Source organism: Strongylocentrotus purpuratus, unplaced genomic scaffold, assembly GCF_000002235.5.
Source record: "Strongylocentrotus purpuratus isolate Spur 01 unplaced genomic scaffold, Spur_5.0 spur5_scaffold_6, whole genome shotgun sequence".
NCBI lineage: Eukaryota > Metazoa > Echinodermata > Echinoidea > Camarodonta > Strongylocentrotidae > Strongylocentrotus > Strongylocentrotus purpuratus.
The window spans coordinates 2174193-2189735 of record NW_022145612.1 but is presented as its reverse complement, the minus strand read 5'-3'; the positions used below and the strand labels follow the sequence as shown (position 1 = coordinate 2189735).

General features: G+C 33.3%; 1 protein-coding gene across 5 annotated transcripts in view; it reads right to left on the bottom strand.

The window, feature by feature from the left end:
- Window positions 1-206: 206 nt before the first annotated feature.
- The window catches only part of LOC578539, an 82942-nt gene continuing 67605 nt past the window's right edge, over window positions 207-15543 (bottom strand). For 2 of the 5 annotated variants that reach the window (XM_030972144.1, XM_030972146.1), the window contains 11 exons: window positions 14577-14726; window positions 13808-14017; window positions 13390-13594; window positions 12702-12863; window positions 12092-12250; window positions 11159-11393; window positions 10466-10552; window positions 9941-10039; window positions 8337-8358; window positions 7430-7640; window positions 207-3605 (listed from right to left, as the gene is read on the bottom strand). In XM_030972144.1, coding sequence (XP_030828004.1) covers window positions 2992-3605; window positions 7430-7640; window positions 8337-8358; window positions 9941-10039; window positions 10466-10552; window positions 11159-11393; window positions 12092-12250; window positions 12702-12863; window positions 13390-13594; window positions 13808-14017; window positions 14577-14726 — 2154 coding nt within the window. In that variant the 3' untranslated portion in view covers window positions 207-2991. The remainder of the gene's footprint in view (window positions 3606-7429; window positions 7641-8336; window positions 8359-9940; window positions 10040-10465; window positions 10553-11158; window positions 11394-12091; window positions 12251-12701; window positions 12864-13389; window positions 13595-13807; window positions 14018-14576; window positions 14727-15543) is intronic. The other 3 variants (XM_030972145.1, XM_030972148.1, XM_030972147.1) reach the window with 3 other exon arrangements.

Here is a 15543-nt window from a genome sequence, read left to right as displayed (position 1 = left end):
CTCAAAGAAAAATAAAAGAGTTGGAAATTTGTGTAGTGATCTTCGAAAACCTTTGAAATTCATAACTTTCTAATCTGTACCTGATTTTCCATGAACTACCTAACTGTTTTATTTTTAATGTTGACTGAAACTAACTTTAAGTGAGGATGGACTTCCCTTTTCACTGCTTCAGCTGAGGATTCAATTGACAACAAATCAGACATATCTCATTAGGTATGCAACAATACTTTGTCTTTTAATATAACCCAATATCTTTGCACTTGTGAATGACATATCAGTATTATGATAGTTATACTCTGAGAGAGATCTACTAAAGCCTCATCATTCATCATCGTGTGTAGATTTGAAGTACTGACTATTTCAATAATAATATAAGCCAAAATTGCAAAGAGATGGAAAAAAGATAAAAGCAGCACACTAAAATGCATCTTAAGTACTGGCCTCCCTTTTAATTCTAAACTATCCTCACAGATTATTGTATTACCTGTCTGTTATCCTACCAGCTAATAAATTGATTCAAATGTAAAATTTCTAATTTAGAAAATACCTACCGGTATGCAAATACATGAAGTAATTCTTAATGATCCAATTTCTGCAATAAACTCTTTTTTGTACAATTCAATAATTACTTATAAGCTTTACAATTCAAACTATCAAGTAATAAAATATATTTGATATCACAGAAAGATACATACTGATAAACATGCAATAATAGCAAGATAAATATCTTGAATTTCTACATTTATCACTTTGGAAATCATTTGAAAGCAGTGGTGAACTGGAAGACTTGTTAAAGTTATGTTGAGAGATTGTAAGAGAAATAATGGATTGTAAACATTGTGAATTAAACCATGTTTTAGTGACATACCATTAATTGTGGTATGCACAAACAGCCACAATCTCTTTTGATTGCAGTACAATCAATCTATGTTAATGAATCCAGTATTAAGACTGTCCTCTACAAATATATTCACTGGACAATTAATCTTTCTAAAACAGTAACAATTTTATTACAATATATGTTTTTTAAAAAGTTTACATCAATTCTTTCACATGGCCATGTATATGGCTTTCTTGTAAATGTACATATCATATGTAATTATCATTTTGCAAAACCAAAAAGGTATAAATAATTTGAAAAGTATAAACACGATCATTAAAATTGATAAGCAAAGGTAAAAGGGAAAAGGGCCATTTTCCCACTTGAAAAATTATAGATTTCTTACAGGCAATACAATTTAAAGAAGTTTCAAATTCTTTCATAACCTTAATATATAGTAAAATAAAGAGAAAATTAATGGAGATAATAAGGAAATAGTTTGAATATTTACTTGTGTAAGGCAGCAGATGGTATAATTTCTGTAAATGCCTTTTACCTATAAGTATTTGTTCATAACCAAATTTAGTTAATAGCATACATAACAGTTCTTTCTTTGCACCAGAGAGGAGAGGCACTGAAAACTAAAGCAGTTGTAAACAAAATAAGCAAAACAGAAAGAAAGCAGCAAAAATGCACACAAACATTCCTTAAAAACATTCATAGTCATACATCTTGCATGAAAATAAGTATTCATGCAAAAAGTATGAATAAACATGTATGAATATAATACATGTAGCATGACTAAAATACATACATCATTGGGATATTAGTATTCCTGAAAATGGGTACCATTACTACAAAATAAAAGTGTATATGACCAACATTTAGTCAATCTCTTATCAGAGTTATAAGATTAAAAAAGAAGGCTTTAGTAGTCATTAATATCAAACAGTTAAGTAAGGCAGATTAGAATAAATGAAGCTTAAAAGGCTTTGCTTGGGAAAAGTTACAGTCCTCTTTTTACCAATAGTACAATCATTTTTATTCTCAGACACTACATAGTAGAAACAACAGGTGCCGCAAAACTTGTGAAGAAGGACAATTTCACCAAATACTGAAGGTTTCTGGTAAAACAAATACTCTTGCAAAAGTAAACTGGTAAATATAATCCAATATTGCAATGTATTACTGAAAATATATTAGTGCAAAAACATTGAATCATCATCAATACAAAAGTAGATCCATATCTTTCTTTGTACCTTGCTTTAAAATCTCAACAATAGATTGATACACATATAATTTCTTTTATACATACAGGTCAAATATTGCCTGCATTTGATGGAAGTCTATACATTTATATGTACTTCCATTTTACAATGAATCCAAACTCAAAAGATATAAACTGTCCATGGAAAAATTGAGACAATGTGGATTTTGCTCTAATTCTAATAAAAAGAAAAAGTGATGAACATAAGAATATATGTCTATAATTCAACTTGAAAATTCAGAAGTAGGATATTCCTAAAACAAAAATTTTACAAATATATCATCGAAAATATATTTGATTCCATGAAATCATTGCTAAAACTTTGAAACAAGACAGATGCAGAGCAAAATATGAACATATCTTAACAATTGATCGATATACATATAATTTCTTTTATACATACAGAATAATATATACCTTCTTTTTCTTTCTTCTCACACAAAAGTAGGATATACAAGAAAATGTTCATTTTACTGTTAATACTTTAAAAATTCATAACATCTGTCAAATCAGATGCAAAATCTGTTTATTGCACTATACACCTCAAAATATATACTTCACTGATTTCTAGAAATGTATCTCAATACGACTCTATGAAATAAACGATTACAAGGTAATATTACATTCATCACCTTCCCTATCAAAATAAGATACACTATGGCAGTACAAATAAAGAAGTTTTGTTCTGAAAAGTATATACATATATATATATATATCCTGGTATCGTCTGCTTAGAGCAAGAAGGGCATTAACTTTGAACAGAAAGTTAATGTCCTTCTTCTTCTGAGCATATTCTGCTAGAGATATCCCAGGTATGAGAAGCAATGGTGAGTTTACAGAGTAGATATGATTGGGGGGGGGGGGGTGTAATATAAAGGGTTCATTAGGGGAACTGAAAGCAGTTTTATGAGCTGAGTTCTAGTTGACCATGGCTCTCAGTGGCTGAGTTATGATCAGCATCAGCATCCTCCTCTTCATCTTCTCCATCGTACTCGATACTACCATGTGCAAGCTCATCACCGAACACCTCCTTCCATGTGCGTCTCTCCACCTCTGGCGTGGCAATGATGTGGTTGTAAGAGAAGGTATCGTCTTCAATGAACCCACTGTATGATTGAGTCCTGCGCTTGAAGTACCATTCGGTCAGGTAATCCTGAGGGCTGATGGCTGGACCCAGGTTGATACCAATGCTACCGGGCGTGGTCGCGGTGCTCTCATCCCCATGGTGTGATGAGGATGTAGTTGGAGGATGCTGCTCCTGCTGGTGTTGGCGAGGGTTTCTACGGTGCTGACGTCTCCCGCCTGTATCTCCTTCCTTTCTACCTTCCTCGTCAGAGGATGAGAAGTTGAATTGCCCCGCCTTGATGAGGAGACGTTTGCGTTGCCGGCGGCGATGCCAGTTGGGTGGGTTGTGAGGAGACAAGAGGAAATCTGCAGTGATGGAGTAATCAGAATCATAGCCTTCTTCCAGAGAGAACCAGTCTTCATCGTCGACCGGAGGAGGACCAGCTATCCACCCTACATAATGATATCAAACAACAGAATCACATTAGGACACAGGTAATGAAATCATCCAGAACCAAGGCACATGAGATAAAATAAAGTCATACCGCTGATATTCCCACTGATTTCTTTCATTATGTATTTGGAACTGAATGATCCTCATGCAATGCTCTACATGCTCCCATCACAAAATATTTTTGATTTATGGAAAAGTATGAAAATTGACTGAATTTGAAGAAAGTAAACAGTGGTGTATATATCACATTATGGCTAACCAATGTTCAATCATATACAACTGAACCAACATTTTCTATTTCCTAATAGACATATTTAAAAAGGATAATATAGTAAGCCAGTTGTTAACAGATAAACATATATATTATACATATGTCCTGATCATGAATGGTTCCACTAGTAAAGACAATATTCAGAAATGCACTGATACTTCCTTTTCAATTTATTGTTGAAAACACTATTCAAAAGATTTCTTTCTTTATCAATGGTTGTAATTCCAAACAATTGCATACCGGTGATACAGTATAACTAATTACATACCAGGTATACATGTAAAAGCACCTGAAATGGTCTTGGTGCTATAAATCTTAAATGCATAAATTGTCTCTGAGCGTCCATTCATGAAAAGGTTTTTTTAATTAAATGTTAAAACTGAAAATCATGCTTATTCATTCCTAGCGCTGCAAATGCACCAAAATCATGCTGGAAATTAAAATAAGATGTGAATTAGTCATGAATCTTTTAATAAGGTAAGAAAGATTACCAGAGCATTTAATTTGTCTAATAAATAGTGATGAAACACATCTGTACTGACTGTGCATCTTGTTAAATTACATCTGGCTCACCATCAAGTAAAATACAGGTTTAATACTTATTTGAATATATGAATGAATATATTTGAATATATTTATATAAAATGGGAAAGTAAAACAAAAAAGAGAGAGAGAAAGACAAAGACAAAGACAAAGAAAGAAAGAAAGACAGAGAGAGAGAGAGAGAGAGAGAGAGAGAGATAGAGAGATAGAGAAAGAGAGAGAGAGAGAGAGAGAGAGAGAGAAGACAAAACAATAGAAAGATTTACTGACCAAAGAGATTTTCCCTGTAAAAAAACAGTTTTGCTTCCCCAAAAATGACATTCTTTGTCTCTCCAGACCATTTGTCTCGGAAGTATTGAGTTTACATAATAATAGCCCATTACTAACAGAACAACTTACTATACAATAAATGAAAAGAACAAAAGAATCAGATTGAAAGGGGGAATAGAAAGAAGTAGGGAAAAATGTTCAAAAGAAGAACAATAACAAGCTCTGAGCCTAAAAAAATATCACATATAAAGTCTCCTTTGTTTACTACATTGGCATATTATTCTGGAAGTAAATTTAGCAGGCGAATTATCAATTTAGTATTCAAGAGCTTACTAAAGTATTAATTAACGCTCACTAAAGTCTTAATTAAAGCTGAATAGTCGCATAAGTTTTTTTGGCAACCACTTTCAGCATGACACCCCAGGGTGTAGTACATGTGTGTTTACCCAGAGATAAGAGAAAAGGTAATGGAATTCACAATTCTGAAAGTTCCATTAGCAATCAATTAGCAGCTGCTCTTAAATATGAAAAAAGATAAAAAGCAGTTCCTTGACCGTTGGACTAAAGTGCAAAAAATCAATTAAAAGACTTCACAGATTACTGCTCATATTGAATACAAACTGTTTGTAGATGCAGAAACTTCATCTGGCTGCCATATACTTTACTTCATAATAAACCTCACTGAATACTAACCGTCAAACTTTGCAGTGTTTGTAAATTTCATGCAAATTCCCATTATTATGCATTCTATTTCTATACTAATTTATTTTCCTACAGACAGAGTAGACAGCCTCACATGATGCTCTTGGAGGCTAATGCATAAGATCTTCAAATCACCAGATAAACACTCAATCAAGACATTGTATTTGCAATGTTTTATTGACAAAAGAAAACCAATACCAAACTGCTGCATTGTTAGACAGGTATTTTTTGCCACACAATAACTGGGATGCACAACAGTATTATAATCAATGTTGCATATTCTCACATTAAATAGATATCAAACTGCAGAATTACTATTCAAACTTCAAATTGCACTCATTCAATTTGTCTCCAAAACACCAGAAATTGGGATGCATAAACACTACACTACTGCTCTTCCTCACATAAAATAAACACTAATATTGCAGAAGTACATATTTCATCTTCAAATTACATTCAGATATATATATATACATAAATATTTTTTTCCAACACACCAGATCTGGGATGCAAAAACAGTTTAATATAGAATTAATAACCATCACATTACCTGATTTTAACCATAGTTCTATTAGTCTAGCTGTTTCACCAAAAAATAAAAACAAAAAGGAAACATCATATATGTATACAACATAATAGTGTTTGATGTGAAAGTCCTGTAATTCTGATAAGCAAAAAAATGTACCTTTTTATTACAAAACAATTCAAATTTAATTTCCCACGTTAAGAATGGCACCTTCCATTTTCAAACTATTTATAAACTGACACTTCTTCTATAATTTGTACATTTATATCGTATATAAATTATCCAAAGCTGCATCTAGATATTGAAGACTACTCCCTTCTAAGAGTTTTCATCCACTTCATTACATCACTATTTGAATCTGATTCCAATGATGTAAAGGGATATCATTTTCATCAGAAAGTTAGTGACAACTAAGAGGTCATATTCCAGAGAAACAAAAGGCCTGTATTATCTTCTTTCTTGTCATGATCTTTAGAACTCAAATCTGGTTAAATTGACAATTTTACACAAGTATATAATAAGAATATAAATGCAGCAAATGTGCACTTTTATCAAACAATACATTTGCTCAGAAAGTATAAAGTCTATGTCACCGACGGACTATTTTCACCTTTAATAGTGTGAATTCATCAAATACACTTTTTTTTAAAATCAGATAACCATACTCTCAAAATGCACAATCTGCTCAAATCTTTCAGATAAAATCATGCTATGGACAATAACTATAGTCTAAAACTGAAGAAAAAAAAAATCTATTTGTGTTAAAAATAGTCATGACTCACAATTAAAATTATTCTGATAAATCCATGATTTTATAAGCTGATGTTGGTTAGATCAAAAACATGCCTTCACATTGCAATATAATTCATCACTAAATTCTCAAATAAAAACTAGCATTTAAACAAGATTTGAAAGTTTTTTTAATTTTTTTAGATGAGCACTACCTTTAAGCATTTCATTATAATTGAATTTAACAGAAATAAATATATATAATTTAAGAGTGCAGTTAGTAAAAAATAATATTCTTTTCAATGAATGGGCTTGAAATTAAAAGCATGTATCAATATGAAGCCCCCCCCCCCCCCCCACCAACCCAGGAAAAAAAAGAATGTAATACAATCGTGCATATCTTTTAGATAGAAAATTGAAAATAAAGTAGACATCCTTTCAATTTGAAATAAAAATCACAGCCATTAACAAAGTAAGATGGAATAGTATAACAATCAGATAACCAGGACATGTATAATTCAATAATTCATTAGACATAATTCTGAATACATTTCCATTATTAGCACTGTTAAAGATAATTTGAACATGCACCTGAAAAAAACTATAGCTTACACCAGTATTTCCTGTTTTATGATAAAATGAATGCATTACCAGATGTGTTAGTATAATACTTAATAATAATTTGTAAATAAATGTCAACATGCACTAGAGTAAGGAGTCAAATATCACTATGGATGACTGACTGCCATCTTTACTTCATGCATGTACATGTAGAGCCTTACACAGTAAGGTAAGAGTAGTTCGTAGCACATAGGCCAAGTTTCGTGAAGGCCACAGGGGCCCATGCAGGGATGCAAGATGGGGCGTGGAGGGGTGTAGGGACCAGAGACGAAGCAAGAGCTTGCTCATGGGGAAGAAGAGGGAGGGGGCTAGGGGATTAAGGACAAGGGAGGTAGGAAAAAGGAGGTACTGACCCCAGATTGTACCGCCACCCTAAATGTAGACACACAGACGATGAGTGGAAAGAAGAAAGCATATGGAACAATAATTTTTTAGAAAAGAATGCACAGCGACAGAAAGATACTGCTAGAAAAGATTACAGAGCAAATAGAGAAAGTACAAGTGCACTTGTTATCTTATGTATCTTAAAAGGTGAACAATTTTCAACAGACAAAAAAAAAATTTCAAATAAGGATAGTCTGCACAAAGTGTACTCTGGGGAAACTAATGAAGACAATAATTAGCCAAAGGGAAAAAAGAAAACATGACTATAGAGTCACATATCTGTCACTGCTAAAGCTTGGCACATCTATTGAAAGAGACGATACTGACATTTATCTTCATATAGAATTATTACTTTGCAGAAAGTAGAACTACACAACCATCAAGCATTGTAATAAATTAACTGTACAGCTTTTTTGAGAAACCAAGTACATTAAAAAAAAAATATATATATCAAATTAAAATACCACATACACCAGCTTCATCAAAATGACAGACAAGAATATCTCACTGCAGTAATAATACATTTCTACTTAACCGGCTACTATCTAAATGTACTAAAAATAATTGCTTTGAATATTGCTTTGAAAATGCTTGGCAATACTATTACAACTTGATAGAGAGATCAACACTGCTTTGAGAAAGAAGGAAAGACAGAGACAGCATGCATTAAAAGAGGTGAATTACCTTATTCTTGTTTTGGTCAAACCTGGAATAGCAAGGCAATGGAAAGCAAGCAAGGAAAGAAACAACAGTTTTTTAGTAAGATCATTTGATGACAGGTTTTATTGATATACACACCACAATCCTATAAAAGGACAAAGTGCTCTATGCTTCATTGTTATTAAAATAAGATACTTTTATAAGGTTTGATAGACATTTCCAATAAATGTGATAAAAGTCTCTTTATAGACCAGCATTTGCTGAGATTTTTTTCCTGTTTTTGTTTGTTGTTGTATTGTTTTAATTCTAAAATTGATCAGTGTCGCATCAAAAAACAAATTCAAATATGTTTTGATCCATAAAAATGTTGTTCAACACATTTCTAAGTTACTATCATAAATTACAATAAAGTATTATGCCACAATGTCGTACTTGATAAGTATATTTCATTCTATAGTAACACCACACACAATCAATTACTAATGCTTTCACTCTCACTAAATACAAAGTTGGGTAATACATGTAATAGTAATGAGATAGAGGTGAACATGCATGAAAACTTTAAGACTAATTAAAGTCAAGAACAATAATTAAAGACAGGTTGGGGTTGTTAAACATGATTAAGTCTCCTCGAGAAAAATAACATGGTGAGAAAAAAAATTCTTCAAGGCGACTTTAACTTCAAACAATGCAGTTTGGGAGTAAAAATATATTTATTTGTCAAACAGGAACACTTCATTATGAAACACTATTTTGTTATCTAAATGGGAGTCGGGAAAAGTTGGTGTTAAGATGTATTTCTTACAGAGAAAGCTATTCAAAGAAGATGTCCTCTCTGTGTATCAAGAGCAGACGAATGAAAACAATTTTGTATTATATGTATATTATGGATGAAAGTATGTGCCTGCAAATAAAAATTTATATACACAAGAAGATATATCATTATATAAGAGAGAGAGAGAGAGAGAGAGAGAGAGAGAGAGAGAGCTACTTCTATGAAAAAGGGCAAAGAAATTTTAGGGAAGGCCAGCTGTGGAGCTTCAATTCATTTATTTGAATTATTTGTATAGTTCATGAAGATGGATAATAGCAGAATGTCTATGAAATTGATGCAGAATCATTACAGTCATCTTCAATGTTGTTGTGGCATCAGATTCATGAGTACCATCACTATCAACACTATCGCTACAACATATGCTCTTCAGACGATTGCTCTAGACTTTATTTCATCAAAGAAATAGGGTCATGTTTAGGATTTTAAGTTAGGTTTAGGGTTAGTGTTGGGTATAGTGTTTGATCCAGAGTTGACATTTAGAAATTGGTTTGTGTACATAATGTACAAGGGGGAATTGTTGCTTGAGCATGTGTCGTACAACCTCAACACCATCAAGGCCACCTATTATCACCATCACATTCATCATTCTATCACCACAACTACATGTACCATAATCATAAACATCACCATCAAAATCCCCATAACCCTCACCATTACAATCAGATTAAATTGTAATGGATTTTAGTTTATTTCTTTTTTCTGGAACTTGATCTTTCCAAGTCCCTATTGAGCCCCTCCTTTCAGAATTAAACATTTGAATCTATTTCCCTCTCGTTGTAATATATATACTGACCTCTTGACCTCCTCAGGTATGTACACATACTCCATGGAAACCAAAGACTTCAGCTCGACAAGTGATTTGACAAATTTGAGCTTGTTGCTGAACTTGGCACTGTGTAAATGCAAACAAAACACAAACAAAAGACAGATTGAATCAACAGAATCTAGCTTGAATGTATGATTCTTTTATGTATATTTGGCCTTAAGGAAAGCCACTACAGATGGAATTCTAAACTTGAATCTTCTAGAAACCATTTCAAGCTTGACTATTTGTGGGTGAAACTAAATAATGTAACAAGTACAGAATAGGGTATTGATTTATAATCCATCTGGAACCTCATAACAATCACAACCTTTATTCCTGCATTCTCCAGATGAAGATTAGTATTTCATTTTTTATTAAAAAAACAAAAACATAACAAATAATTAAACAGAAAACAATTGTAATTATGACATTAAAGATTATTTTATTTCTTCACTATCATTGGTAAAATGAGTATTTTCATTGAAAGTGCATTTGATATAATGGAGAACATACCTGATGAAAGGCTTGGTGAGTTTCACAATAGCCTTGAGCCATGTGGTGGGATGTACAAGGTACAGTCCTTTCAGACTCTTCCTCAACCTGTTCACAAAATACAAGAAATTGCATCATCAATAATTGCTAGAATATAAGGATAGTACATGTATATAAATTGAAATTTACAGAAAATATGTTACGATCTGTTTTGTTATCAAGTGGAGATGAAAAGAACAACATTTTGTGATTTTCTCACATGTAAGAGATATTTTACATAGTACAGGGTATGGGTTGTTTATAGAACAGAAAAACAAATGACGAACAATACCAAAATGAATGGATGTGGGAAAATCAGCATATGGCTGTTTAACGTTAGCAAGAAGGGAGAGGCCCTCTTTGAAAATTGACATATTCTTATCTACATTTGCCTTACGATACAGATTAATACAATTTTTCTATTGATTCTTTCATTCTGATCTTAAAGACATGATTTGAAATGTTTATATTGAATTTATATACTTTTAATTCTAATTTCCCCATGATTGTATAAAATATCAGATTTTTATATAATAGCTTTTTATCCGGACCCCATGAAAGAGCAGGTGTATTTTGTTAATACACCTGAAATGGGCTATCCGCCGTATATCTCATTTATGTATGTATTTGTATGTTGGGATGATTTTATACAGAAATAAAAACAAACAAACTTACTTTCTATCAATCATCTGGTAGCACTTCCTCATCCATCCCAGTGAGGGTATCTTATCGCTGGATGCGGAACCATGGAAATAGATGATGATGTACTCCTGGGCCACTAGGAGCTCCAAGGTGCTCACCACATAGAGGAAGAGGTTGTTCATTAGGTAGGTATAATCCTTCCGTGATTTCTCTGGCAGGTAGCAGGATGCAAACACAATGATGGCATTGAGACCTTCACCATAGTAACCTGAAATTCAGAGAACAGATACATTGTACCAAATGTTAAGATGGAATGCTTCAACATACTTCATTCCTTCTAGGTAAATGATTAGTTTCTTACTTTTCTTTAAAAAAAACTTTTTGAGACATTCCACATTTTTTGGTAGATGTATATATAATTTTTAAATAAGTAAATATTTTTTGAGTTAATCCTTGAAGTATGTATACTTTTTTAAAATCAGGGTATAATGATATCACAATTTATCTGTGTTGTCGCACACGATTAATAAAATTATTATACATGTTTCTTAATGCTGGTTAAGAAACAATTACACTGAATTGAACATCCCCAACTACATGTATTTGTCATTATTTCATTTATTCATTTATTCATTTATTTTGCCATTAAAATTCAAAATAAGCAATTAATGATTGTAATGAAGACAACGATGATGATGATGAAGTTGGTGATAGTGACAATAATGACTATGATAATGATGATGAAGATCATATTCATGAAGATTCTGATGATTCTGATGATGATCATGATGGTTCTGATGATGATGAAGATTCTTCACAGCATTTCAAAGGTGCCATATTCCTGTTGACACCCAATAATAGAGCTTTATCTAGTTTATACTTTGTATTTAAGGTTAAACTCTGTAAAGAGGAAAAACACTGCTCCCCAAATAAGAGAATTGAATGAGCAGAGAAAGTTAAACTTACCTCCATGAGATAAGACTTTTTTGTAGGGATTGATTGCCTTCATATCAATGGTATAGTCCTTGCCTCCCAGGTTGACCTTTCTCCATCTCCATCTGTCTTCATGCTCTTCCCTGGCGCTGTACTCCTCAATGGGTTCTGCCTTGTTCATTGGTGTGTCATCTACATGAATAGAAGAATTATCCAGTTGCTACGTTCATCACTGTATGCTTGCATTTAGAGTAAAGTTGCATTTATAACTGATAAGTTTGATTTGCATACAATACAAAATATGTAAGGACAAACATGTGTCAGACGAAAAGAAGATTTATCATGTGTAAGATTACTTGACAACCTACTTTAGAAAAACTTGTTATTTCTTAAAATAATAACAATATGCAGACTTCAGCAATGCAAACTTAAAAGTTAGATGTAAGAGCCCTCAAACTGGTGATAATAGTTAATCCAGAAAATAAAGAACAAATTAAAATTACTGTTAATCTTCACTGGTCTATTTAAAATTATCTAGAATAAGCATAAATTTGCCGACCTTGCTCCTCTGAAAATACCCCAAACATACATCCCATTTACTACTGTATTGACTGAAAGAATGGAGCCATGTATAGATAGATACCTTCCCATGACATCTCTGTACTGGTAGGGGTAAGGACAGCGGGTGTGGTCCCATCATCTGTGTGCTGTGATGTGATGGTATCATCTAGGTTGAGAGATAGTTCAGCTCGTATCTTCCTCTTCTCCTTGGGCCGAGCTCCTGAGGGATCACCATGCTGGGATGCTGGAAAGGAAATAGATCAAACAAACATGACCTTTCAACACGCAAATAGATGAGTAAAGGATAATAGTAAGTGATGATTCTGAAATGTAAAGCTAAGTGTACTCCTGAAAGCGTTCAGCTTTTGATGATATCAATGCAAAAACAAGCCTAAACCATCGCAAGGTGTTTTTAGGGAACATTTGTCATAATTAGCACATTTAAATTTGTTAAGGCAATGTCAATCAAACAGCAATATGTAAGAGTTTTTATTGCAAATAAACACTATTGCATATAAATTGAGAAAATGCATTTTGTGATGAAACCATTTTACCTGGTCTACTCAAATTTCATTCCTTGTTCATCAAATCTTCTACAAATTACTGAAAAGTACTACTACAGAACTCACTACGATATTAACAGACTACATATGACTACATATTACGTTTAGGTCCTCTAGTTTTCAGAATACAACTTGACTTTTGCAATGCCATGCGAATACATAGATTAAATGTACATGATGATGTTGCCTTTCAACCAGACTTCTTACATTGACTGTTTGGTTTCTCTGCCTCTGCTTCATCATCATCACTGATGTTCTCCAGATCAATGCTGCCCTCACTAAACACAGAGTTGACGCTCTGTATACTCAGTCTGTTCAACAGAGTGTTGGGTCTGGTAAGCTTCTTCTCACGCAAGACAACACCATCGGATGTTACCGTGTGTTCAGCTCCATCAGCAGCTTTACGCTCATCCTGGACAAAAGATTACATGAAGAAGAATCATAAACCACTCAATAACTAAACATAAATTTCATGTTTTATTCATAAAGATACTGATCACACTTTTACTTTGAAGTATTGTAGATATGTCACCCGACTACAGAATCCCTACAACAACATTCATGTCCCAAGGCAAGACATTTATTATTACAAGATGTCATATATCATGAGTGAAGATGGAATTACCTCAGGCACAGGTCTCCTATAGAAGGAGTCTGACTCTTCTGATTTCTTGGCTCCTTCCTTGTTTCCTTGTAAGGAATGTCTAGCGTATTCATCATCCTGCCATTCATCCTCCGCAGACACGCCCTGCATCCTCTTCATGGAATCCTCAGAGTCCATAGACATCTGACGCATGCCTGGATCCTCTAGCTGCATGTTCCTTCTCTCTGCCTCCTGGAAGGACAGAGGGTAAGGAGATGCAGAGAAAGAACTTAGTCATTGTTTGGACATACCTCTACTTTGCACAGGTGTGGTAATGATACAAGTTATGTGGAATTTGCAAACAATTATGGGCTTTACTCCCAGTGTTTAAAATCACACGCTTGATCTGTAATGAAAATCACAGATCAGAAGGACAAACGAAATTAGAAATAGTCAGTTTTTAAACTGCTTTGAGAAAAATGACTTATAATAATAATAATAATAATAATAAAAACGTTACTTATAAAGCGCTTACCACCGAAGTCTCTAAGCGCTAAAACCAACAATGAACAAGTCGCAATGAACTGGAATTAAATACCAAAGATCCTATTGTATCTCCCATCAAGCTTTTCTCCATTCAAACCCATTTTCGATGACAGAATGATGAATATCGATAAGTCAGAAATAGGAAGGCTTTCTTCCTGAGGATACAGGTTCCAAGTCTTGGATCATCACTTCCGACTCCCATCCAGGGAATGTGTCCAACCAAGGTGCGTGCATGCCTCATCTCAATACATGTAGCATCACTTACCTCTTGCTTAGCTCTGATGGCATTAAGGATGGCCTCTTTTTCATCCCACTCCTCGTCAAGATTCTTGGTAACACTCTCATCCACTGAGATGCTCTTCTTGTCAAACGGTGACATTGGTAGGAGACGACTTCCTGTATCTAATGCTTCAGCCTGGTGCATCAACAAAAAGTAGACGGAAATTCAGTTATTAAAATAAAAAATAAAAACGGTCAATACCATTGGTCAGCATGATGTATTGATATAATCTATAACTGAAATTTGGTAGTTTATATATAAAACTTGAATACCTATAAAGAAAATGTTTAATTTGCAGCTTTATTTACATTAAGCTTTCTTACAGAACCACATATTAAATAAATAATTCAAAATTTGATATATGGTCATTCACATTGTAGTTTAAGAAACACTGCATATATTTTCTTTTAAATATTTTTGAAGAAAATAAATTTCTAATTTCATTCCTGCATGCATATCATTAACATTACTTTTTAAAGCATGCATATTACTGTACAGTCATCCAAAGAACAAGCATGCTTATATCTACAATTAATTACAAAATAAATTCTGTTTTTCCCCCAGAAATGGCTCAAGCAGGGTTTTTTTCCCCAGAAAATATACAAGATTAGGAATAAGTTTGCTTACCGAAGCCTAAAGAATTGAACAAGCACTATTCTTTTAAACGGAGTGAGAGGAAAGATACAGTGTAAACAGAAATAGAAAGAAATAGAAGGAGGCATCACGACTATGTATACATTTGAAAGTGTTGTAGCATTGTGATACCTGTATGAGTGACAAGAAGTACATGAAGGATTGAAAGTGTGGCCTGAGTGATTCGACAATGACTTTTTATTTGATGTGAGGATTAGAATCCTTCCATACTTCTATCTGTTCGATCTATTCATGAGCTGCATAATGTAAACAGTACAAGTACAGAGCTTTCATGATTGTTTGATCTTTTGATGTGGAA